General features: G+C 43.2%; 2 protein-coding genes across 2 annotated transcripts; one reads left to right on the forward strand and one right to left on the reverse strand.

Moving 5' to 3' along the window:
- Nucleotides 1–3,508: 3,508 nt before the first annotated feature.
- Nucleotides 3,509–9,055, forward strand: LOC4334218 (serine/threonine-protein kinase SAPK8-like). Its single transcript, NM_001402273.1, is given in 9 exon segments — nt 3,509–3,916; nt 5,602–5,676; nt 5,764–5,865; nt 5,963–6,016; nt 6,112–6,204; nt 6,448–6,540; nt 7,231–7,335; nt 7,441–7,539; nt 8,389–9,055. Coding segments are annotated over 9 exon segments (1,116 nt in total). The 5' UTR covers nt 3,509–3,709; the 3' UTR covers nt 8,677–9,055.
- Nucleotides 9,056–13,093: 4,038 nt separating this feature from the next.
- LOC4334219 (dof zinc finger protein 4-like) lies at nt 13,094–14,771 on the reverse strand. The gene has a single exon (XM_015773932.3). It carries the CDS (start codon nt 14,620–14,622, stop codon nt 13,543–13,545), a length of 1,080 nt encoding a protein of 359 aa, XP_015629418.1. The 5' UTR covers nt 14,623–14,771; the 3' UTR covers nt 13,094–13,542.
- Nucleotides 14,772–24,114: the final 9,343 nt, after the last annotated feature.

Genomic DNA, 24,114 nt, shown 5'->3' on the forward strand with positions numbered 1-24,114 from the left:
GGAACAAGCTATGATGGAGCAAAAGATGGAAAGGGCAATCTAAAATTTCCAAACAATATTAACCGCTCCTTCGTTGCTAGTCGCCGCGCGCCGAGGTGAATATACGAGATCGCACCGCATCGTCGCCATCGCCAGGATGGGAAGGATGGAGAAATAGAGGGGCACCATGTGTCGCAACTTCTTTTCTCCCTCCATCACTATGTGTGGCAGCGTAGCGCTGAAGCCGTCATGCTGGTCCCATCGTTGCATTGAGCCATCTACCATCGCGTTTTCAGCTGTGTATCCAAAAAAAAGGAGCATGATAGAATCAAACTAGGGACGTGTTTCATCTATCATTCCATTGTTTTAGAAGAGGTATACCCCTATCGTTCCATGTTTTTGGAAGATGGCATCCCGTGTTTCATGTTTCTTGTTCCAGCTCCTTGATCCGGAAACTTTTGTGACTTAGGGACAGCTAAATTATGTTCCTTCTTCATGGTTCAGTAGGAGAATTCCAGTAACTTATCTGCAAACGTAAGAATGTCCATGATGATAGTTATCTGTGATAATGGCATTAGATTAACTTAGAGGATATGTACTGACGAAACAATATACCCAGTAACGGACGCATGATTTATTAGTTGTGCATTCACTCCACAATTGTAGAGATATGATGTTTGGTGGGTTAGGTTTAGAGGATTTGAGGCAGTTGGCTACTGGACTACATATATTATGAGCCATGAGGAGGAGTTTATTTGTCGAGGGAAAAAAAGGCCCAAAGTGCAGTATTAAGCATAATTATGTGTGTGTGAGTGCATTTGTGTTTGTCTGTCTGTGTCTTTGTGTGTATGTGTGTGTGTTTGTCTCTGTGTGTGAAACCTACACATATTAAATATTTTTTTCATGAATTGTTTTTGGAATTGCCACAAATACAAGGAATACACTCTCTGTTCATCATTGACTGTACCTCAGTTATAATCTTTTAAAAAAACGAGAGCGGTGTGGCGATAAAAACAATCTAAAAATGAAGCACTGGATAGTGACGGAAGTACAAAGAGCCAAAGCATAGCTCGTACCATATATCATGGAAGATGAGACTTCGATATATATAAGAACCACGGAGCAAACTAAAAATGACTTATCACGCATCAATAGCGATGAAGTACACTTACCCAAAGGATAGCTCATTCCATATATCATGCAAAATATGTCTCAAATCGAGGGTGGTGTGAAAAATAAAAGCAATCTAAAAATTATGCACATCGGTAATAATGGAAGGACAAAGCGCCAAAGGATAGCTTGTGTAACATTGAAAATACAACTTTGGTATAAGAACCAACACACCAAACTAAAGATGATGCATCGGACTTCAGTAATGACGGGGCAAATAGCCAAAGGATAGCTTGCACCATCCATCGTGCAAAATATGTCTTTCAGATAAAAAGATTGAGCATTTTTAAGAGTCATAAAACATTAAGATAAAATAGAATAAGAAAAGGTGATATACAAACAACCTAAGAATGGTGCATCGGACATCAGTAGCAACGAAGGACAGATAGCTCAAATAACATGTGTCATCTATTACGTAAAGTATGACTTTTGGTACCTTAACCGACACACCGAGGAAATGATCTGATGGTGGATTTTCATTTTTAACCAAATTCCGAAGGTGGTAAAACCTTAGGTACAAAATTTGGTACCTTTAAAGATTACATTTTCTCAAATCGAGGGCATCGTGATAAATGAAAACAATATAAAAATAATGCACAAAAGTTGTGATGGAAGGACAAAGTGATAAGTAGCTTGTGTATCATTGAAAATACAACTTTGGTATCAGAACCAACCCACAAACTAAAGATGGTGCATCGAACATCAGCAGTGACAAAGAGCAAATAGCCAAAGGATAGCTTGCGCCATCCACCGTGCAAAAATATGTCTTTCACGTAAAAACCGATGTATCCCTGGACTTTTTTCAAGAGTCGTAAAACATTAAGATAATAGAGAATAAGAAAACATGATATAAAAACAACTCAAGAATGGTGCATCCTACATCAGTAGCAACGAAGGACAGATAGCCAAAAATAGCATATGCCATCTATTACGTAAAGTATGACTTTTGGTACCATAATCGACACACTGAGGGTATAATCTGGCAGTGGGTTTTTATTTTCACCAAATTTCAAAGGTGGTAAAACTTTAGGTGCCAAATTTGGTACCTCCAAATATTATACTTTCTCAAATTGAGAGTGTCATGATAAATAAAAACAATCTAAAAGGAGATGCACATTAGTAGTGATGGAAAGACAAAGCGCCAAAGGGTAGCTTGTGTATCATTGAAAATAACTTTGGTATAATAACCAACGAGCAAACTAAAGATGATGCATCGGACATCAACAATTATGAAGAGCAAATTGCCAAAGGATAGCTTGCGCCATCCATCGTGCAAAATACGTTTTTCACATAAACCAATGTATCCCTCCCTTGAATCTTCTCAAACATCGTAAAATATTAAGATACAAGAGAATAAGAAAACGTGATTTAAATACAACCTAAGAATAGTGCACCGAACACCAGTAGCAACGATTGATAGATAGCTCAAATAGTATATGTTATCTATTAGGTAAAGTATGGCTTTTGTTACCATAACCGACACACCGTGGATATGATCTGGTGGTGGGTTTTCATTTTCACCGAATTTCGAAGGTGGTAAAACCTCATGTGCCAAATTTGGTACCTCTATAATACTATGATGTAAATATACTCCATAGTATAACTGATCATAGATATTTTTTAAAGTAAATAATAGATCAATTATGATAGAGACCAATTTGGCACCTCTGTGATTGCAAATAAACTCACCATATATATATATATATATATATATATATATATATATATATATATATATATATATATATATATATATATATATATATATATATATATATATATGTATGTATGTATATATATATATATGTATGTATGTATATATATATATATGTATGTATATATATATATATGTATGTATATATATATATATGTATGTATATATATATATATGTATGTATATATATATATATGTATGTATATATATATGTATGTATGTATGTATCTATATATATGTATGTATCTATATATACATATATATATATATGTATGTATGTATATGTATATATATATGTATGTATGTATGTGAAGTGAAAACTATTATTTCTGACTCATAGATGTCATAAATAAACTCCATTGTATAACTCTCACTCTAATCATGCATTTAGACCGTTTCCATTTGCTTGAAAATCAAGATGGGCATTTTTAGGCAAGTGGACAACAATAACACATCATTAATCTCCAGCAGTCTCAGGCAGGAACTACTCCCCCTCTACACCCATTTATGACTACAAAACCAAAACGATGACGCCCATGTAGATATAGATAAATAAAAGCCACTTTATAAGAGCCCTAGCGATAGCAAAGCAAAGCACCGAAAAGAGAAATATTAGAAGTGAGTGTATTGCCCCTTTCTCTCTCCTGGTCGGCCAGTGTCACCACCACACCAACTCGTCGAGGAGAGAGAAGGAGGAGGAGGAGGAGGAGGAGGAGGGGAGGAGAGCTCGTCGCCGATTCGGGCGTGGGGGGGGGGGGGGGGGGGCGCGCGGAGGGGAGCCGCCGCCTCGGGTGGCCGAGGCCTTGGAAGCCGCAGGTAGGTAGAACCCCCTTGCCGTCGCCGGCCATGGCAGCGGCGGGGGCCGGGGCGGGGGCGCCGGATCGGGCGGCGCTGACGGTGGGCCCGGGGATGGACATGCCGATCATGCACGACAGCGACCGGTACGAGCTCGTGCGCGACATCGGCTCCGGCAACTTCGGCGTCGCCCGCCTCATGCGCGACCGCCGCACCATGGAGCTCGTCGCCGTCAAGTACATCGAGCGCGGCGAGAAGGTACGGCCGCTGACTCCCCGCCTTCTCCTCCCTTTCTAGCTTCGATTCGGCGCTGGCTGAGTGATCGATTCGACCCGGTGTGCCCAAACGTGGCCGATTTTGGGGGCCTCGTTGGTTTGATCGGCGTTGCGCCCAGGGGGGGCTGTACGATCCGAACCGTGCTGGGTTTGTGGTGAGTCATGCGGCGCTGTAGGATGTGGTGTTCCGTGGATTAGGGATTCATGTCTTCAGTAGTTCCAGTGCGAGGAGTGAATTGCTTATTTTTAGTGTTTTAACCATTGTGATTATTGCATGTAGTTGTTGCTATCATTTTCATTTGATATGTATAGTATGCTTGAGCTCTATTGCTCCAGATTTTGTTTAGATATGCCGTAATTAGGGCTTTAGGGCTAACCAAGCATCAGTCATCCACCACCGCAATACACCAAATCAAATGCAATGTGCTCTAATTCACCATTGAGTAACATCAAATTGAATTGTACCAACATGGGAAACAAAGCAAATTCACAAACGAAGACCTATGGTTTGGTCATGAACTCACATTTTATATATGTACTTCTTTTGTTTTATGTGCATTTAATACATACGGTGTTTAAGAGCAGAAACGTGTGGATATAGTGACGTTCATGGTGGCGTGGTTGTTGAAAATTGCAAAGTTAGGCAGCTTCGATAAATCCCCAACAAGTTTCTTTTCATAGCATATACCCCTGAAAAAGTTCTTTGAATGCCCACCTGACATTTTCTGTGTGTCTAAATAACAGTAAATAACAAATAAATAAAACCAATCATTACTGCTTTTGTGGTATTGTCCTCTTGACCCGACAAAGCTGCCTATAATAATTATGAATGCCATTCATGATTACTGGTTTGATGCTAAACGAATGAGATACCTCAGCGCCTGTTTTCTTTTTGAATGAATAGCTGAATGATTTTGTGATCACTATTCAAGGGTAAAAACAAATGAATTAACTATCATAAAGTTGAAAAATGGATTTAAAAAAAGTATTTTAAGAAATTCATATATAGAAAGTTTTTTTTTCAAAAAAATCGCACCCTTTAGGAGCTCGGGAAGCATGTTGCATTAATCCATTCTTCCATTCCATTCTTAATCCATGAATATTTTATCATCCATGTTGGTCTAAGTTCTTGTAGGTACCACATATATGGTTGATCCCAGTGTGATTAATGCAGATGGTAAAAGAAACCACAGTGCCTGTTTATGATCAATTAATGAACCTGTAATCCTTTATAGTAACTCTTGTCACTTCAATTCATTGATAATGTGTTCTTATCACTTTAAACCAATCCAGCTTCCCCCATCCCTACTAAATAGATAAATAAAAATTAGGCATATTTCATCTAGAAATCCTGGAAAAAAAACACCCGTATAAAGCCAAGAATTTCTCCCTAAATTATTCTGCCCGTAAGGAGGTCAGGTCTTTTGGTGTTTAGCTGTTAGCTTGTTAACTCATATTTGATATTCATAGCATAGATTGGAATGTTGAGTATGGTTCTCAATCAAAATTCTTGATCATGACGTGGCAAAAGAGGTATTGTTTGTTTAATTAGGGAAACAATCGCTAGACAACTTATTAAGACCCAACCTTAATTGGTGTATTGTGACTACATTATATTTTTCCACATTTGTTTTGTTTATTACTTATTTTGTTTATTCTCTTGTACAGATAGATGATAATGTCCAGCGTGAGATTATAAATCACCGATCGTTGAAACATCCTAACATTATTAGGTTTAAGGAGGTAAGTCAGGATCTTCATGACGCTCATTCTCTAGTTCACCATTCAATATTTTCCAGCAAAAATAAGTTCTCTATCATGTATCTACAGGTTATTTTAACCCCAACTCATCTTGCTATTGTCATGGAATATGCCTCTGGTGGTGAGCTTTTCGAGAGAATTTGTAAGAATGTACGGTTCAGTGAAGATGAGGTACGCACCATTTCCCTGGTGCATCCTCTTTTTGATGCATCTTTCTTGAGTGACATATTGATCGCACTAATTGCATCGGTCTGATTCTACTTTCTAGGCTCGCTACTTCTTCCAGCAGCTTATCTCGGGAGTCAGCTACTGCCATTCAATGGTATTTCTTATTACAATGATTTTCTTTCATCTGATTGTTATTCTGTACTAAGGCATCGTGGTAAGCTGAACTATCCTACTTTCTCCATTTTCAAGCAAGTATGCCACCGTGATTTGAAGTTGGAGAATACACTGCTGGATGGAAGCCCTGCTCCACGCTTGAAAATATGTGACTTTGGCTATTCTAAGGTACTTAGCTAATGTTTCTATAATACATTACGGAAGTCTGTTTTCGGAACAATTCACTAAGCACCATAGGTAAATCCATAATGCTGTTTTCAGAACAATTCACTAATCACCATAGGCAAAGTCAGACCAGATTTTGATATGTGTAAATTTCATTTGCTTACAATACACTATACTGGCATTACTTTAGGACATTATCTGGTTTACTCTAATAAGCAAATGATAAAAGACAATCTTTTTCTGCAGTCTTCAGTTCTCCATTCACAACCAAAATCCACTGTAGGAACCCCTGCTTATATTGCACCTGAAGTTCTGTTGAAGAAAGAATACGATGGCAAGGTACATGACTTATTAAGCTTGTTGATTTAATCCCCGAGAGCAGTACCTTTGGGAGGACTATAGCTTTTCGTCTTGCATCGTATTTTGACAAACATAAACAATCAATATTTTGGGAGTTGTTTGGTCCCCTGTCCTGCATTCTGTATTTTCAGTGAAGTACCACCAAAATGCTCTACAAGTTCACACTAAGCTGAGAAAAAATTAGCCATTTTGTCAAGATTATGTGCCAATCACTTGGCCAAGTTTATCATGTGGTGAGGTCTACAGTGGTGAAATGGGTTTCCCCTTTTTCTTGTCATTCAAGTATACCTGATTTTTTCCATTGTGGTTGATACACTGGTCCTTTCCTGGGATGACCACTGAATATGTTTGTTGGTATGCTCTGTTTTAACGTCTGAAAGTGGAGATGCTGTGCATACCAGTGTTTCTAAAATTGGTAAAACACTGGTTACCGTTCTACTCCCTTCGTCACAAAACCTGGCTGGGAACCATCCAGAAACTATCTTGTCTTGACTGATTTCTGTTTTAATATAGTGCCACTGGTGAGATGAATTGAGTGTTCCGTAGAACTCAGGGTAACGTAGGACCTATGTCCCTTCTTTTTCTTTAAAACAGAAGTATTTCCATTACTGATAACCGCTTAGTGTAGGAATCCTGGCTCATACTGATACATTATTTATACTGAAACAGACTGCTGATGTATGGTCCTGTGGTGTGACTCTATATGTTATGGTAGTTGGTGCATATCCTTTCGAGGATCCAGAAGAGCCTAAGAACTTCCGTAAAACAATTCAGGTTATATAATTTCTTTTCTTATTTCTCTTGCTTTGTTTACATTGGAGCACTTTTTTCATCCTTGGCTCTCTGTGAAAAGCTGATGTCAGTGTCATTTTTGTGCAGCGTATCTTGAATGTTCAGTACTCAATTCCAGAAAACGTGGACATATCTCCAGAATGTAGGCATCTAATTTCGAGGATTTTTGTCGGGGATCCGTCTTTGGTGAGTCCTTGCATGTCATTTTTGTGCAGCGTATCTTGAATGTTCAGTACTCGATTCCAGAAAACATGGACATATCTCCAGAATGTAGGCATCTAATTTCGAGGATTTTTTGTCGGGGATCCGTCTTTGGTGAGTCCTTGCATGTTGTCCTCCGTAGTAATTAGGCATCAGATGCACATCCTGTGATGTGTTTAATTATTTTGCTGAATCTTTATCTGATCCTTGGGAGGGTACTGAGAGGGATGTGTGTGTGTGTGTGTGTTTGTGTGTGTGTGTGTTGTGTTTGTGTGTGCGCCTGCTCTTGTGCGCGCGCGTGTGTGTGATTAACACTGAAAACCTCAGTGCTTATGTTGTTGGTGTGCATGTGTTCTGTTCCATCATATACGTAAGGGTACCATACCTCCCAACGAACGTAGAAAACCTCAGTGCTCGTGCTGTTGGTATGCATGTGTTCTTTCCCATCATATAAGTTAGGAAATGGATTTGTGGTACTAGTGGTTCTACCCAGTGCCTTTTGTATTTATATGCCCTAGGGCCAGAATTGTTTGGCATACTACAGCTACTCTTAAATGAATCTTATTAATATAGGTCTGCGACATGGCACCGTATTGACAGAAAAAAGGTGTTCGGTTGTTAGTAGGATGGCTTTGATGTAGACCTAGTATTCCTATAGTTAGCTCTACACTGTCAATGGTTTTTTCAATTCTTCTTCTACTTCACCATATTCGTGTTAATAGTTTTTTATAAGATTATTTGTGTTTATAGTTGATGTAATTGTTAATCGTTGTAAATGCATTTCAAAATTTTGGTACATTATTTTCATGACACTTTTGATGATGGCAAATGCAGAGGATAACAATCCCAGAAATACGGAGCCATGGCTGGTTCTTGAAGAACCTTCCTGCAGATTTGATGGACGATGATAGTATGAGCAGCCAGTATGAGGAACCTGATCAGCCAATGCAAACCATGGATCAGATCATGCAAATTTTAACTGAGGCCACCATACCACCTGCTTGCTCTCGAATAAACCACATCCTAACTGATGGACTCGACCTAGACGATGACATGGATGACCTCGATTCCGACTCAGATATTGATGTTGATAGCAGCGGCGAGATCGTCTATGCGATGTAAGTCATCGACCAACAAGAGAACTGAAGGGGCAGGGTGCCCTGATGTGTACCTTGTCAAAGTACTAGCAGCCCTTTGTGAAAAGAATCGTTCTGTATTTTGCTTAGTTTCTTGCCGTGGAACCCCAGCGATGTTCCCATGAACTCATGATGCTGTTGTAATTGAACTGGGGTTACTTCCCTGGAATAACAGCTTTCCTCCTCCCCCCATTGCTGAGGCCTGGTTACCTTTAAGCTTCAACACATGCGTTACAAATGTGCAAGTTATTTAATGTCAGAAATTTAGAGTCAGGTTTGGGTTTCAGTTTTACTGTACAGGTGGAGTAGCCGTGAACTCTTGCTATCACAATGCCTCTCGGTAATTCCCAGGGGAAGTTAACCTCAAAGAAGTTCTTTTCCCCTTTTTTGTTGTATGTTATTCAGTCTGTCTTGGTATCGTCGTTTCTAGTTTATAGCACGTCATCTAAAAAACCTGAAGTATCCGGCTCAAATTCTTGTTAGTTTTTTTTTCTTTTTTTAGAACAATTCTTGTTAGTTCTGTACTGGTCAGAAAACAAAGCACGGTGATGTTACGTTCGTTTTTGCCTGACGATATGTTCTGCCAGCAACATTTCGATAATTCAAGGCGCTGACAGTTTAACTTGCAAGAAAAATCTATGATTTGCCGAACTTGGGTAACCTCTCATGCTTTGATAGTCGCCATCAATATTACCACTGTAACCGCAAGTGCCTTTGTAACATGAACTTACTGATGGCAAAAGATCAAGTATACAATGTTATATGATGGCAAGTCCTCAAAGACAAATTGCTGTGTCGAAAATCCATCAACCTAAGTATCTGTTTTTTTAGATGAAAATTGTCTGTAGATATGCTGGCATGCTGCATCGCTGCCCCTGCACAGCTGATGGGCCTTCTGCCACCTCAAAGTTGCTGTTTGCTGGTGATGGGCCTTATTTATATTGGGCCAGATTTTGTCAGCCAAAGGCCCAATGTGCTAATAATAATCATTAGTATTCCACGGTTTCAATCCAAGATTGTTTGACTCGGTCAACCCTCAATATAGCGAATCTTTGGCTGCCGCCAGTTGGGCGCCACGTCACGCAAAACTTGCAACAGATAGCGACAAAACTGAAGTTCTGGGGTACAGCACGCCAAGGCGGCAAGGCCCCACGAGAAAAGCACGGGGTACCGTACGTGTGCGCCCAAGTTAGGCTGTGTTTAATTCCACGCTAAAATTGGAAGTTTAAAGAAATTTGAACGATATAAAGTTAAAAGTTTATGTGTGTAAGAAAGTTCAATGTGACATACGGAAAAGTTGAAAGTTTGAAGAAAAAAGTTAGAATCTAAACAGTGCCTTATATGTACTTACTCCGTATATACAACACCATATTACTCCTAGTATTGTTTCATACTCCATCAGTCTCATTTTAATTTTTAAGTGCAGTTTTCGGTTTTTCTTCCCAATGTTTGACCGATTATTTTATTCAATTTTTTTAATGGTTAGTGTTATAGCAGGGGTAAAACACCCTCCTCTTTTGATCAAAACACTAAGTAAAAGGAGGTCTTGAGATTTCTAAGTGTCCAACTCGAAAAAAACTCTAGCGATTGAGAAAACACTATTCGATGGTAAAATTCTATTTGAATGAACAAGCTCAGCTACCCTCAAAGATCGAGTAATCATGGTAGCTACTCCATCCGCTTCATAATGTAAGTCATTCTAGCATTGCCCACATTCATATAGATGTTAATGAATCTAGATAAATATGTGTGTCTAGATTCATTAACATCTATATAAATATGGGCAATGCTAGAATGACTTACATTATGAAACGGAGGGAGTATGAGAATAACAATGACCCCAGTGCAGGCCGGCACAGCGTAGTGCGTCATGACCAATAGCAAACTTCCTGGCATAATAGGATCGGATATTCTTCCTCCGTCCAAAACAATCAAGCTAAGATTAGATTTGATATAACCTAGTATAACGAGTCTGAATAGACTCGTATCTATATCTATTGTATTAGATTAAATGATCACATTCAATCTTAAATCATTCTTTTACGAGACAGAGAATGTATAGGAAAATCAGACATCCATCCCTTCTCCCTCTTCCTCCTCGAGCCAGAGAGGGAGTGAGCAAGAGGAGAGAGATGATAAAAGAAAGCATCATGCATGCGTACTATACGTGCTTCTCGATGGGGGCGATCGAGACGGCCGGAGACGGAATATTTACGTGCGTGTTCCGAGGACGACACCACCACCACCACCATGCACCTCTCTCTCTAGATCTCCGTGGTATGTAGAGTTGCTAGCGATGTTGGCGATGGATGATGGACGGATCGATGCTTGCAGCATTGTGCTTCGTCGGAGGCATGGACAAAACAACGAGAGCTCACCTCTCTCTCTCTCTCTCTCTTCCTTCACTCCACCAACCCATAAGGCTGCACCCATTCGGGTATTCTGCATTCTGCAGCTAGCTAAGCTACTGGCTACTCCCTCAGTCCCACAATATAAGAGATTTTCAATTTTTGTTTACAATGTTTGATCACTCGTCTTATTCAAATTTTTTTTGCAAATATAAAAAACGAAAAATTGTGCTTAAAATACTGTAGATAATAAAGTAAGCCACAAATAAAATAAATAATAATTTCAAAAAAAATTTAAATAAGATAAGTGGTCAAACGTTACAAACAAAAATTCAAAATCCCGATGGAGGGAGTAGTAGTAATAGCCAATACTACCAGTCAGTGTTATCCAGCCATTGGTTGGGCATCGTGCATGAGAGAATCGAATCCACCTGCCGTTTCAGCTATACTGTGCCTTTCCTTCCTTCCTTCTTAAGGCTGCATGCATGCTACTAGCATGCACATTGATCTGGTGGCGAGACGAATGTATCTGCCGTCCCCGACCGGCCGGCCGGCCAGTCGGTAGCTAGCGCTTCGTCGTCTCTCTCTCTCTCTCTCCTTTTCGTTCTCTGCTTGCTTGACTGCACCAGTGTGTAGCTATGGCTGCTAGTGTTGTTCTTGTTCCCATATGGCTGCTCTCTCTCTCTCTCTGCATGCGTGGTCTGAAGTCTGAACCCTGAACGAGGCCTGTGGCTAGCTGCTTCTCTGAAAACAGTTCAAGTTTCAGAATGAAGCAAGTTTGAACAAGCAAGAGCTTAGCAATATGGATGGGTAGTCCAATCACTCTCTATGACTGTATCTTGATTGAGATGTGCTTACTGTTGGTGAATATAAATACTCTTATTAGTACTAGCTGACATGCTATGGAATACAGTACTACACTGTATATTACTCCTAATTAATCTCCTATGGATTAGCCATTTTAGACAGGCATTGATGACCTACTAATTTTGATCAGCGTGATCGATACGATGGGAATTGGGAAGAAGGCATGTGAAATAGTAGTAGCGGTAGGGCTCGCTGCTAGCACCAGATGGAGGTATATATATGCAACACATTTTATGAAGCACTAGCTTAGATGGAACTTTTTATATATGCATGCTGTGCTATACTCTTACTCCGTAAGTTATGTGTTGGGCATCAGCACTATCTAGCTCATTTGGTAGACAGGCACAAGTGAGCTAGATATATATATGTGGAGAAGTAACTAATCAAAAGGGGTACACTATACTGCTAAGTGCTAAGTTAGACATTTTGCTATAGCTAGATGTAGTATAAACTACTTTTGAGCTGTGATAATGCTGTGAAAGCACACTAGTGAATCTATAGGTGTTATGAAGGCCAATTGTATATATGTGGGTTATTACCAACCAGTAGGAAGGCAGAATACCAACAATAGCTAGATTGGCTCAGGTCTCATGCCCTAGTACTCAAGTCTAAACAACACTTGTTGAGCAAATAGACCTAAAAAGAAGTTATCAAGCAGATTTGAATCATCTGATCTTGAATACTAGTATGGGTCATGGAATAGTTGTATAGTGGAGTACAATGGGCCGGGCATGATAAATGTAAATTCAAGTTCCAAAATTACTCAGTAAGCAGGGTTAATTAGCTAAAGATCCGGCTCTGTATGTAGAGAAATAATCCGATCCCTTCCTATAAATAAAGATAGCTAGGACTGGAATTCATGGCCCATCTCTTTAGGTCATATATATATATATAGTATATGCTTGGGAATGTCTGCTACAGTACAATATCTAGTAGGGAAAGTATATATGTGTAGTCCTTATCATGCTGTCTCTGATCCGAAGTATGCAAAATAAAAGATCAACAATTTCAGTGAATATATATTTCGCTCATTTCTATGAGCAAAGAAACAAGGAAGCATGACAGCATGAGTGCTCCAAATAAACCCAGATCCAGGACTGCATACATAGCATGCATTATAACGATCAGAATCAAGACAAATTTGAAAGCAAACAAAAGAGTTCCACCTTTTGCAGTAAGTTCTTGCCATTACTACAATCAAGCCCTGTACTTTGCATTTCAGAGTACGTCGAAAGTGAAATTTGCAGCTGAGATAAGTACGTCCACGAGCTTGCAGGGAATGTAAACCTTACATCCATACATGGATCAACCTGAACGAAACCGACAACACACGTACACATCTCATAGTACAACCCCATCTATGCATTGATCACGACTTAAACACTATACCCAGTTACCACCAAACCCTAGGTAAAAACCTAATAATAAGTAAACAGTAAAAAAGGTTACTTGATCGATCCCCACTGATTAACAAAAACACCAGTAACTAAAACACCCTTGATTAAACCCCTCAGAGTCCTCACACTGATTAACCGAAACCACACAAGATCGATGATGATTAAAGCTAAACCGATCGAGAGCTACACTAGCTAGTAATGTCATGCTTGCATGAGACGACGTCGTCGCCGTCGTCTATCTCATGGGAACGCGCCGTTGGGAGTGGGCAAGTCCGGCCACGGCACCGACATCGCCGCCGGGCCATTCCAGTACTGCATCTCCGGCGCGGCGAGCGACACGGGTGGCAGGTCCATCCCGACCGTGTTGCTGGTCGGCGCGGCGGCGGAGACGCTCGACAGCGCCGACGGGAGTGAGGTCACCGCGGTGGTGCAAGGGAGGGACGCGGTGGCGACGTCGTACGGCGCCTGGGGGCGCCCCGCGTTGCTCACCACCGCGTGCAGCTGGTCGCTGTAGTAGCTCGCCGCCGGCGAGGACGACGCCGACGAGGGCAGCTTGAGGCCGAGGCTCGACAGCACGTCGTGGTGGCCCAGCGTCCCCATGCCGAGCTGGGAGTCCATGTGCGGCGGCGGTGGAGTGACCGGCCGCGGCGCGGACTGTGGCCAGAGCGACGCCGCCGTGCCGGCGCCGGCGCCATTGGGAGCGCCTGGCAGGATCTGGAGGTGACCCATGGTGTCCAGCCCAAGAAGCCGGTGGACATTGCTGCCGCCGTGGCCCTGCACTCCCCTGGCGCTGTTGAGCAGCGCCATGAGGTGCGCGGTGGCGGCCTGCTGCCCGGAGGCCCAGGACACTGGCCCGCCGCCGAGGCCGAGCGGCGGCGCGGCCTTGCAAGACATGGGCGGCTTGGCGACCGGCGCCGGCATGGGGCGCGGCTTGCGGCACCCGCCGCCGATGGGGACGTTGCGGAGCGCGCCGCCCTTGGTCCAGTACCGGCGGCACGTCTTGCAGAAGTGGCGCGGCTGGGTGAGGTTGTAGTTGTTGTAGTAGCAGAACTTGGTGTTCGACGAGTTGCACCGCGGGCACCGCAGCGGCGCCTGCTCCGCCGCGCCGCCACCCTGCCCCTGCCCGTGCGGCGACGAGGTCGCCGACGACGACCTCTGCTGCGTCGCCTGCGCCGACGAGCGCGACGACGTCGACGACGACGACGTGGGCGACGGGTTGGACACGATAGGCTGCAGCACCACCGGCAGGGAGGCGTGGTTCAGAGCGCTGGCGCCCTTGAGCTGGTCCATGGTTGTCCCTCCAAGGAGTTCTTGGATCATGGTGATGAAATGGATGGATGATGTAGAAATCACAAGCTCAAAAGGCTTCTTGAAGCTGAGAAGAAGGCAAAGGCAGTGAGGTATGTGTTGGCTTTCAGAAGCTTTGTGGAAATGGATCAGATGATGGTGTTGGGTGGGGTAGTTATGGTAGTACTTGGGGTGAGGGGGTGATGAGGGTTTATAAAGAGGATGGTGGATGGTAGCTAGGGCTAGAAGAAGCTGCTTTCTTTCTGTGCCTTATTTGTCCATGTTCAGAAGATAAAACTTGTCTTTGCTCTGTAAATTATTGGCTGGTTGCATGGCAGCATGGATTAGGGGTTCTAGATGTGTTGTAGATGGGGGCCGCTTTGCATTTCCTTGGAATGATGAATGGTGGGGTTTGCACTGTTTTACACTGTCATGTTTCTAGTTCTAACTGACTGGGTTGTCTCTTTGTTTGTTTTTATCTTCTCCGTACTTATGTTGGTAAGTGGAGTACTAGATAATCATCCTTTTTTACAGGTTAAATACTTCGGTTGGTGCATTGGTCGAGTTTTTATAAGTGGTTTTAGCTCATACTTTTTTTTCTTTTACTATGAATCATATCACCTTCTTACAATTTCATTCCTAGCTAGGAGTAATATTCAAATGATTCATTTTGGGTTCAGCAATGTACAGTACCAAGAGCCACGACAACTTTACCTCACATGACAAACTTTCCTAAATCCAAGTTCTAAAGGTTGGATTTTCAGGGAAAAGTAAAAGGGTTTTGAAACAAAACTTTGAAGTTTTGATTGTCGTGAGTTAGTGGTATATTAGGGTTGAAAACCCATTTTTAGGTGAAAGTAGAAAATTTCATGAAAAATGTCAATCAAAAGAGATCATTTCTTTTTATTTTGAAAAGGCACACATAGTGAAAGGTATCAATATTATAACAGATTTAATGTTTAAAACAGTGACAAGATAACATCACAAGAACCTATAGCTTAGCGGTGTGACAAGCAAAAGAACCTATAGCTTATCGGTTACAGTGCTCAAGTAGCATTACAGATCCTTGGTTGGTTCTACTCTCCACGGGAACGAATTTTAGTACCAGTTAAATTTTAGGTTCTCTTGTAGGAAGGAGGGGGACAATCGATCTAGTAGGCCCTCGTATAGGGGTAGCAAGAGAGTCCCGTCCCGCGTGTGTGGGCGTTAGGTTTCATGGCTTCTCTTGGCCGGGTTTAGTCAAGACTTTTTCTTCTTAATGAAAAGTCGTGGGAGTGGTTTTTCCTTCACCGGTTAAGTTGTTTTTTGAAAGTGTCAAGCCTTTTTTTTTTCTTTGACACTGTCTATTACTCCATCCGTTTCACAATGTAAGTCATTCTAACATTTTCCACATTCATATTGATGTTATATATATATCTAGATTCATTAACATCAATACGAATGTGAGAAATGCTAGAATAAGTTATACTGTGAAACGGAGGAAGTATATATATATATATATTTTTGGGGGGTGTTTACTTTAGCATTATCAATTTAGCAATACGAAAATTGGTGCACATATTCTCCTATTTTCGGTAACTGCTAATAGGCATTGTAAGTTGCCACGATATTTTTCCAGATTGAACAGTTTCTAGTTTCTGCCATTTCCGAGCAGTCAAATGGATGCCGATATCACAACCGTTAATTGGTGATCAATGTTATAACGAATTTAGTCAAACTAACCTTGTTTTTTCCTGCGCAATTGCTGTAGCGCTGGATTAAAGGCATGTTAATTCGGAAGGACGGGATGCGCGCGGCTGTTGATGCTGGCGTTTTTTGCTGGGAATTGAACTTAATTATTTGATATATTAATTGCTCTTACTGCTAGTAGCTAGCTTCAGACCATACAACTCTTGCTTCTAGCTAGCTTGTTCTATAACACATTTTAATTTGGTGTTATATCTATACTGTACCAAAAACTACAAATTTAACGTCCATGCCCGTGATCACACGTAAGACAATACAGCTACTTCTCTACATGAAACGTCCTTGTATTCCACTCGTACGTGCGTATATTAATTTGTACAAGGAAGTGGAACCCATGCAATATATGCATAATCACATTCTGTACATGCCTGCATGTTTCGATCTGGCCGTGTAGGGCCAGCCAGCAGCGTGTGCTATCATGCATATGGCGCCCCGTAAATCAGACACAGAGCATTCCAGGAAAACCGATTCGATCATCACATACATTTTCTAAACCGAAAGTACATGAGAAAGATAGCAACATGCTTATATCGAGCTGATTAATTGATGGCAACAGGTTAATAATGGTCAGTCAAGGGATAGATCTAATCATGCAGTCAATGGGAGAGAACGCTAGGAAGCACAAGAGTACAAGGCCATGTGTCGTTGCCCAAGCAGCTGGCTTAACTCAAGAGCTAACAAACTAATAAACTTAATTATTATATGCAAGAACAGCATATTTATTGGGTGCTCGACTTGACAATTTGTGACCTTGTGAGAGCTCTACAAACTAAAATGGCCTTGTCACTCACTCGCATGGTCGGCTGGACTGAACTGCAGCCTTGACTCCTCGAGAACATCCAGAATTCTGTGACTCATGCATGAGGTGACACCTTTTGACCCCCTTTTGCAATCTGGTTTGAACAAGCTTGCTTGCCAATTGTGTGTAGTATTTGTGTTTGTGTGTGTGCATGAAACTGTTGGTTGATGATCATCTGCCAATGTTTTGGCGACATGCATGGCGTGATGTTCTGCGCTTTCATTTATTCAGACATTCAGTCGTCAGTTTCCCCTGATCACTACTGAATGATTACCACAAGTCCCTTTAGCGAAATCATCATGACCAGGCTTGTCACATTCTGAACAGTAGCAGTTCCACAAAAGAGAACATTGTTGCTAGTATATGAGCCTGGCTGATCACGGCAGTGTATTCTTCCTTCATGATGCGATGGAGAAAGAAAGAAGGGGAAAGGACGAGACTATGATAACAAGCCAAAAGCCCTGAACAGAGAGTAATTTAGGGCCTCTTCTAAACAGCTGCAGTCCCGCTCTTTCTTGGGTGCACACCTCTACACTTTCTCGCTCTCCGAGGGCGTTAGAGCAAGTCTAGTAGTACAGCCAAGTGCTTACTCCAATCTACATTCATACTATAGTAATAAAAGTATTATTCCTTAAACAATTATTTTTCTTCTAGTACCATGCACTCTCTCTTCTAACATAAGTGGCAGTGCATGGCATTGAATCACTGGTATTGCTCAAATATGTATTGGAGCGCGAGTAGAGCCGGCGCTTAAACAGTCGCCTGCTGGTACCTTCTCTCTCCTTCATCTCATTATTAAAATCCATAAAGTAGGCTTGTAGCTGGTTATTGTACCTGCTTTTAGAGCCTGCATTGTAACTAAAATTTTAGAAGTTCAGAGTACACCACGGTTTTCTAAAGTTAATCTTGGTTGTACTATTGAAGTATAGGAGTATTAGATTGAAGTTGATTACACTATTACATAATTTAGGCTCCTGTGAGAGAAGTGAGAATTCTTAGGAACTTTTTAGGATTTTTTACCAGAAAACCAGTTCAAATTCCCGTGTTACTCGTTGCTGGTACAAGCCCACAGTACAATTGGCTTTGTCTGAACTCTGAACAGCAAACCGCATACTCCTACTTCCTGGCACGCATATATGTTTCGGACAAACGCTGGCACGCGCGCAGTGCTGCTTCCTGCTGATGCTTCTTCGGTTGCTAGCTTCGTCTTCCGTTCGAGCTGCAGCTGGCTGCTGCTGCCTCTGGCAGCCAACGTCGCAGAGATTGGCCGTTGGCGTCGTCCTCCTCACTGCCAAGCTGCCACAAAGCGAAAACATCATCCGAACCGGTCGCCCGGTCTCGGTCGGTCAGGGTGTGGCCCACTTCCCGATGACCTAGGCCCACCGCCACCGCAGATAGTAGAGTACTGTACGTACACAGCTCCTAGTACCAGTAGTAACGCCTATCATGATCAGGGCCATATCCTTCGATGGTGTGTTTGGATAATTGGTTAGGAGATGTGGAATTGGGAAATGAAAATGAATGGAGGGATAGAATGAAATGGAGTGGGGAGAATAGATGACTAAGATTAAAACTTACCCTTTGAGGGGTGGGAAATCATATCACAAACCTATTATCCAAACATGGCCTCGGTTCTTATACAAATTGGGGAGAGAAACCATGCCATGGCACTAGCTAGTTTATATTTGCACGTACTTTCTCCGTTTTATAATATAAGAATTTCTCGTATTTTTTATATTTATATATATGTTAAAACGTCTAGATTAATTAGTATATATATAAACGTGAGTAATGCTTGAAAATATTATATTATGTAATGGAGAGAGTAAGTCGTAACATGGAACTTTCATTTTTTTTCTTTGGATGTCTGGATGATGATGGGAAACGGCGGCGGCCGGCAAGAAAACGACCGTTTACACACCGCGCGGGCACGCGACGATGCCCAGTCAAAACCGTTTCTGCGCCAACGGCGTCCGCTTGCAGCGTGCCGTGCCGCCCGGGGACACGGCAGCAGGCAGACGCAGCGCGGCGCGCCCCGACAGCGCGGCCGTACCCGGCGAAAACAACGGCGCGCGCGCGCGGCCAGATTCTGATCCTCCACAGCTCATCCCCGAGCCAAGACGCGCGGCGCGCGAGTGGGTCGTCTCGTCGAGCAGGTGACACGGCCGGTGCGGCGCCGGTGACGCGCGCGCGCGGCCGAGGCTGGAGACTGTGTGGGTAGAGTGCGTACGTACGTCGATTGTTCGGGGGCCGACCCCGTTCAACGGCAAGGCAGGCAGGGAAACAAAGCGGTAAAGTGACACAGGCCTAAGCTAGTGGCCAGTAAAAGGAGGAGCTACAGCCGGCTAGGTGGTAGGAGTAGTAGCCAGTAGTAGTACAGGACAGTGCTGTGTGTTTGTGCCGATTGACTCCTAGAAACCCGGGCTGCTACTACTCCGGCTCGGGCCTGCTTTACCTTGTTGCCTTGCTGCTTCTCTTCTCCCGGACATGGCGACCGATCATGGGCACGAGATAGCGAGATTCTCTCTCTCTCTCGTAGTACTAGTATATGGCGTGTAATGATCGTAGGAGTACGTACCTAGGAGTAGCTATCCCCTGCTCCGTCATTCGATTCGACGTACGTGTTCTCTCATCCACTGAGAGTCGATAATTGCAAAGACCATACCTTAATCAAAAGAGTATGTGAACTTGATGGAGAGTACCTTTCTTTGCCACAGGAGTAATTTATAAAGGCGTACACTCTTCCACAAAAATACTCTGCCATCAAGTTTTAAGTACAAGTACGTACTTAGCTGAATCGGATAAAACTGTCTACGGTGTCATTGCGAGATTGGGAACTGATGATCATCAGAGCATCAAAAGGTTCCCAAAGTAAGATCGTAGCATCGATAATAAAGTGCACATGGGATGAAAAGGACATGCACATATACTGATATACGACATGCATGCACCCGCATCTCCCTGTAGTAGTACGTTACAATCAGAGTCCGGGCCGGCACGGCACGCTGGAATGCCGCTGAATGCACGTCACTCACGCCGGCATGTGGCGATCGATCGATCGATCGATAGATGGATACCTCCTGATAGATGCATGCATGCAGCTAGCTGACTACCACATCGGATTGTCGCGCGGCCGGCCGGTCATTCGTTGTGTCTGCCGTGCACTTGCGCGGTGCATGGGAGTCGATGGATGGACACGGACGGACGGATCACGGATGGATGCATAGCAGGGAGCGAGCCTCGTACGCGCCATTGCCTGCTCGCTTGTCCACCGTGCCTGTCATTCAACCGCGGTGAGCTAGCTGAACGACGCGACGTGACATGAGGAAACAAACTCTTGTACCATCCGGTGCCTTGCTTTTTATTCATCCCATTCTTCCTCGCCCGCGCGCGCGGGGATCGATGCCCGCGTCAAGAAGAATATCGGGGTGGTGGTGGGGGTGGGGCGCGCGGTGTCTTTTCGTCGGCGAGGGAGCGCGCGAAACGGAGGAGACGACGACGACGGGGGCGGGGCCGGGTGCGGATTACAGATGGATGCTGGCCGGCCGGGCTGGGTGCTACGGTCCTAATCATGATGGGTCAAGCTGGGGATTCGTGCCATCTGCTTTGGGCTGTTCAAAAAGGCACCAACTGCAAAGGCACGCGCTGGCTTTCTCTCTCTCTCTCGTAGAATTGCTCGCTCGCTTGCCGACCCAAAAGCTCAACTTCAAACGAGCCCTTTGTGGCCAATTTTCGGTCTTTCCTCTCTGCAAACCTTGCCACCGATCACATGGGTTTTGATTGAGCAAATCACATGCACTGATCAATCTAGTACTAGTGTGGTAGGATTTAACATCGGTGATCGTGATTATTTATACGTAAACCGTGACGATGAATTTAGAACTAACTCTAGTGATCTCGATGGTCGGAGGAGTAACAAATTGGCGCGGGATACGTCACAGCTTTATCAGATCACCTCGCGGCGCTTTTGTTCTCTCCTCGGAATTCACCACGCGGGGAAGAGAGAGGCAGGCAGGGGCAGAAGCCGGCTTGGTAAAAACAAACTTGGTGTTTCCAATCCGTCGATCGGGGCGCGCTGCCAGAGGCAACAAAGATTCGATCGGGAGACGCCATCATCACGCGGGGAGAAGACACACCTCCTGCTGCCTATCAGCATCGCCCTCCAAGAACATTCCCATGCATCAGATCTTTGCCCAATCTTTTTGTTTAATCGATCGCTACGTACTCCTCGCTAGCTAGGGCCCTGTACGTACCAGCAGCTATAGCACGACTGTGTGCCTCTGTGCATGTGTTTGTGACTACTCCATAGATCAAATCGATTATGCAAATATGCATGCCATGCACAGTACAGTACTAGTAGCAGTGAGCCAGTGAAGAGTGGTGCCTGCCTCGGACGACACGAGCTAGAGAAGAGAAAAACAGATTACGCCCATAACGTAATCAACGTTACGTACTCCGGGTGTGTTTGGTTGCAAGCCACAGTTTGTCACAGTTTGCCACGCCTAAGGTTAGACAAATTTGACAGGTATTTGGTTGTAGCCACAGTTGTGGCAAGATTCCCCTCCAACAAATTGGGTCTCACATGTCAATGGCTCAAAAAAGTGTGGCAAGATTCCCTTAGGCTTAGTAAGTTGTGGCTAACAATTTGATCACCTCACCTTAGACAAGGTGTGGCAATTTTGTTGGCAAATAATGGTAAAGTGTGGCTGGGAACCAAACAGCCCCTCCATGCCGTTTCCCAGTCACGGTAGCCAAGGCTGAAGGCTGGGATCGATATACGCGGCCGTTATATTATACTCTACTGATGGGCCTGCAGGCAGGCAGACCGGCATGAATCATTCGCGATGTGAAAAGAAACGGCGATCGGAATCGTACTCCAAAGCGAGAGCGCGGCATGATTATGTTCGGACAAATGCGCACTGGGATTCGGTGTCATTCCGTTTCAAAACACATGCATATGTGCAAACCTCTCTCTCTCCCTCATCATCCATGTGGGCAGCCATGGAAACCTGGAACTTGGTCGATCATTATACAATAGTACTGTTTTTCTTCTCTGATTTTGGCGTAGAATTTCAACATTTTTACATCAGCTTTACGTAGGGATGTGGGTGACTAACACACAAACCCACTTAAGACATCACTAGTATATGGGAAAAATGATCCATATAAATATTACCCACATAAATAAACTTTAACTATAGCAATACCCACAATATATATAGATATAAAGTAGCATTAGGAGAAGAGAAAAGTAGAGATAAGTAATATTATTTGTTTTATATAGGTATTCTATATACGGAATTGCTAAAACTCTATCGACAGAAAATCCTACCTCAAATCTTGTAAAATTTGGATCACTGGATGTGCTTCACGATTCGTGCTGTTCTTCTCCAACTCCGGCGACCACCTCTTCTTCTCCGGCGCCGGCGAACCCAAACTCCGGTAGAGGGCCGACGAATTAGGGTCCCGGGGTGGGGTGGGGGTGGGGGAGAGGGGGAGGGGGAAGAGGGGGGAGTTCGCTGTCTTTAGAGGGATGGCCGTGGGAGGCGGTAGCCCGGCGGTGGGCGGCGGATCGGGCGGGCGGCGGCGGCGGCACCGAAGCCGCGGGGCTGGAGGACGGTGGCGGGCCGGTGTAGGCGGCGGGGCAAAGCGGAAAGAGTTGGGAGGAGGTGGCCGGTGGTGGCGCCCCGCCGCCGGCGACGGGGAAGACGACGGACAGCTCGTCGCCGCCGGCTTGAGGCAAAGGAGAGGAGAGGGAAAGGGAGGGGGAAGGGAAGAGGGAGGGGGCCGGCCGGGGGGGGCCTCGCCGGCGCCGTTGACACCATTCGGCCAGCCGGCAAGGCCAGGCGGTGGCGCGCTGGGGTGGCGGCGGCGGTGGCGGAGACGCTGAGGAGCGGCGGCGCGTGAGGAATCGGGAGAGGAGAGGAATCGGGAGAGAGAGGAGAGAGGATTTTTAGGGTTTGGTTGCCTGCACGAATCTTAAAGCAATCGGATGGTCCAAAATTTGCAAGATTTGTGAGGGGGTTTTCTGTCAAATGATTTATAGACAGTCCCTTCTATATATATATATATATATATATATATATATATATATATATATATATATATATATATATATATATATATATATATATATATATATATATATATATATATATATATATATATATATATATATCTGGATATCTTTTATTATTTTTTCTTTATATATATGGCTGAATGTAATATTTTTTACCTATGAAATATTTTTGCACTACATTGAGGATGTCCTGATACATCAAAATAAGCGGGTTTATGGCTTATTTTGGTATATAAGTGGGTTTTGCTAGTTAACCACCAACTCCCTTCATCACATAAAATAAACTTTGAATTAGATGTGACATAACTAATACAACGAATCTGAATACTTTTTGAGTAAATTTTACAAAACTACAGTTACTTTGATCAGATCATAATAAAACTATTGATTTAAGATGTTGCATCACAAAACTACAAATTTAATACATGACTTATCATAAAATTACATATTTAAGCCAACTATCACAAAGTTATAGATTTAATACTAGAGTTATCACAAAACTACCACTGCTGGAGAAACCGTTTATACTCCGATTGGTAACTTTCTTTAGTCCCGTTTTTTCAAACGGGACTAGCAATCCGGGACTAAAGATGTCAATCTTTAGTCCTGGTTGGTGTCGGTATCTTTAGAGGGTAGCGGCAGTCCCAATAGGTCTCATTTTCTTTTTTTTCCATTGTTTTTTAGCCCGAGTTTATTCCCTGTATTTTCTCCCAAATCGAGTGAGATGCATATTCCCAAATCAAACTAACATCCCAAAACATTCACATCACAAATCTTAAGTTACTTGTATACACAAATCAAATACATCACAAATCTTAAAAAAATTACACACAAACCAAATACATCACATATTATACATATCAGTGAATCACAAAATGTAAAAAAAAAGAATGGATGCCGG

Source organism: Oryza sativa, chromosome 3 (assembly GCF_034140825.1).
Source record: "Oryza sativa Japonica Group chromosome 3, ASM3414082v1".
NCBI classification, from domain to species: Eukaryota; Viridiplantae; Streptophyta; class Magnoliopsida; order Poales; family Poaceae; genus Oryza; species Oryza sativa.

Bases quoted from the DNA above. Each gene is read 5' to 3' on its own strand.
- LOC4334219 (XM_015773932.3), bottom strand. From the start codon at position 14,622: ATGATCCAAGAACTCCTTGGAGGGACAACCATGGACCAGCTCAAGGGC.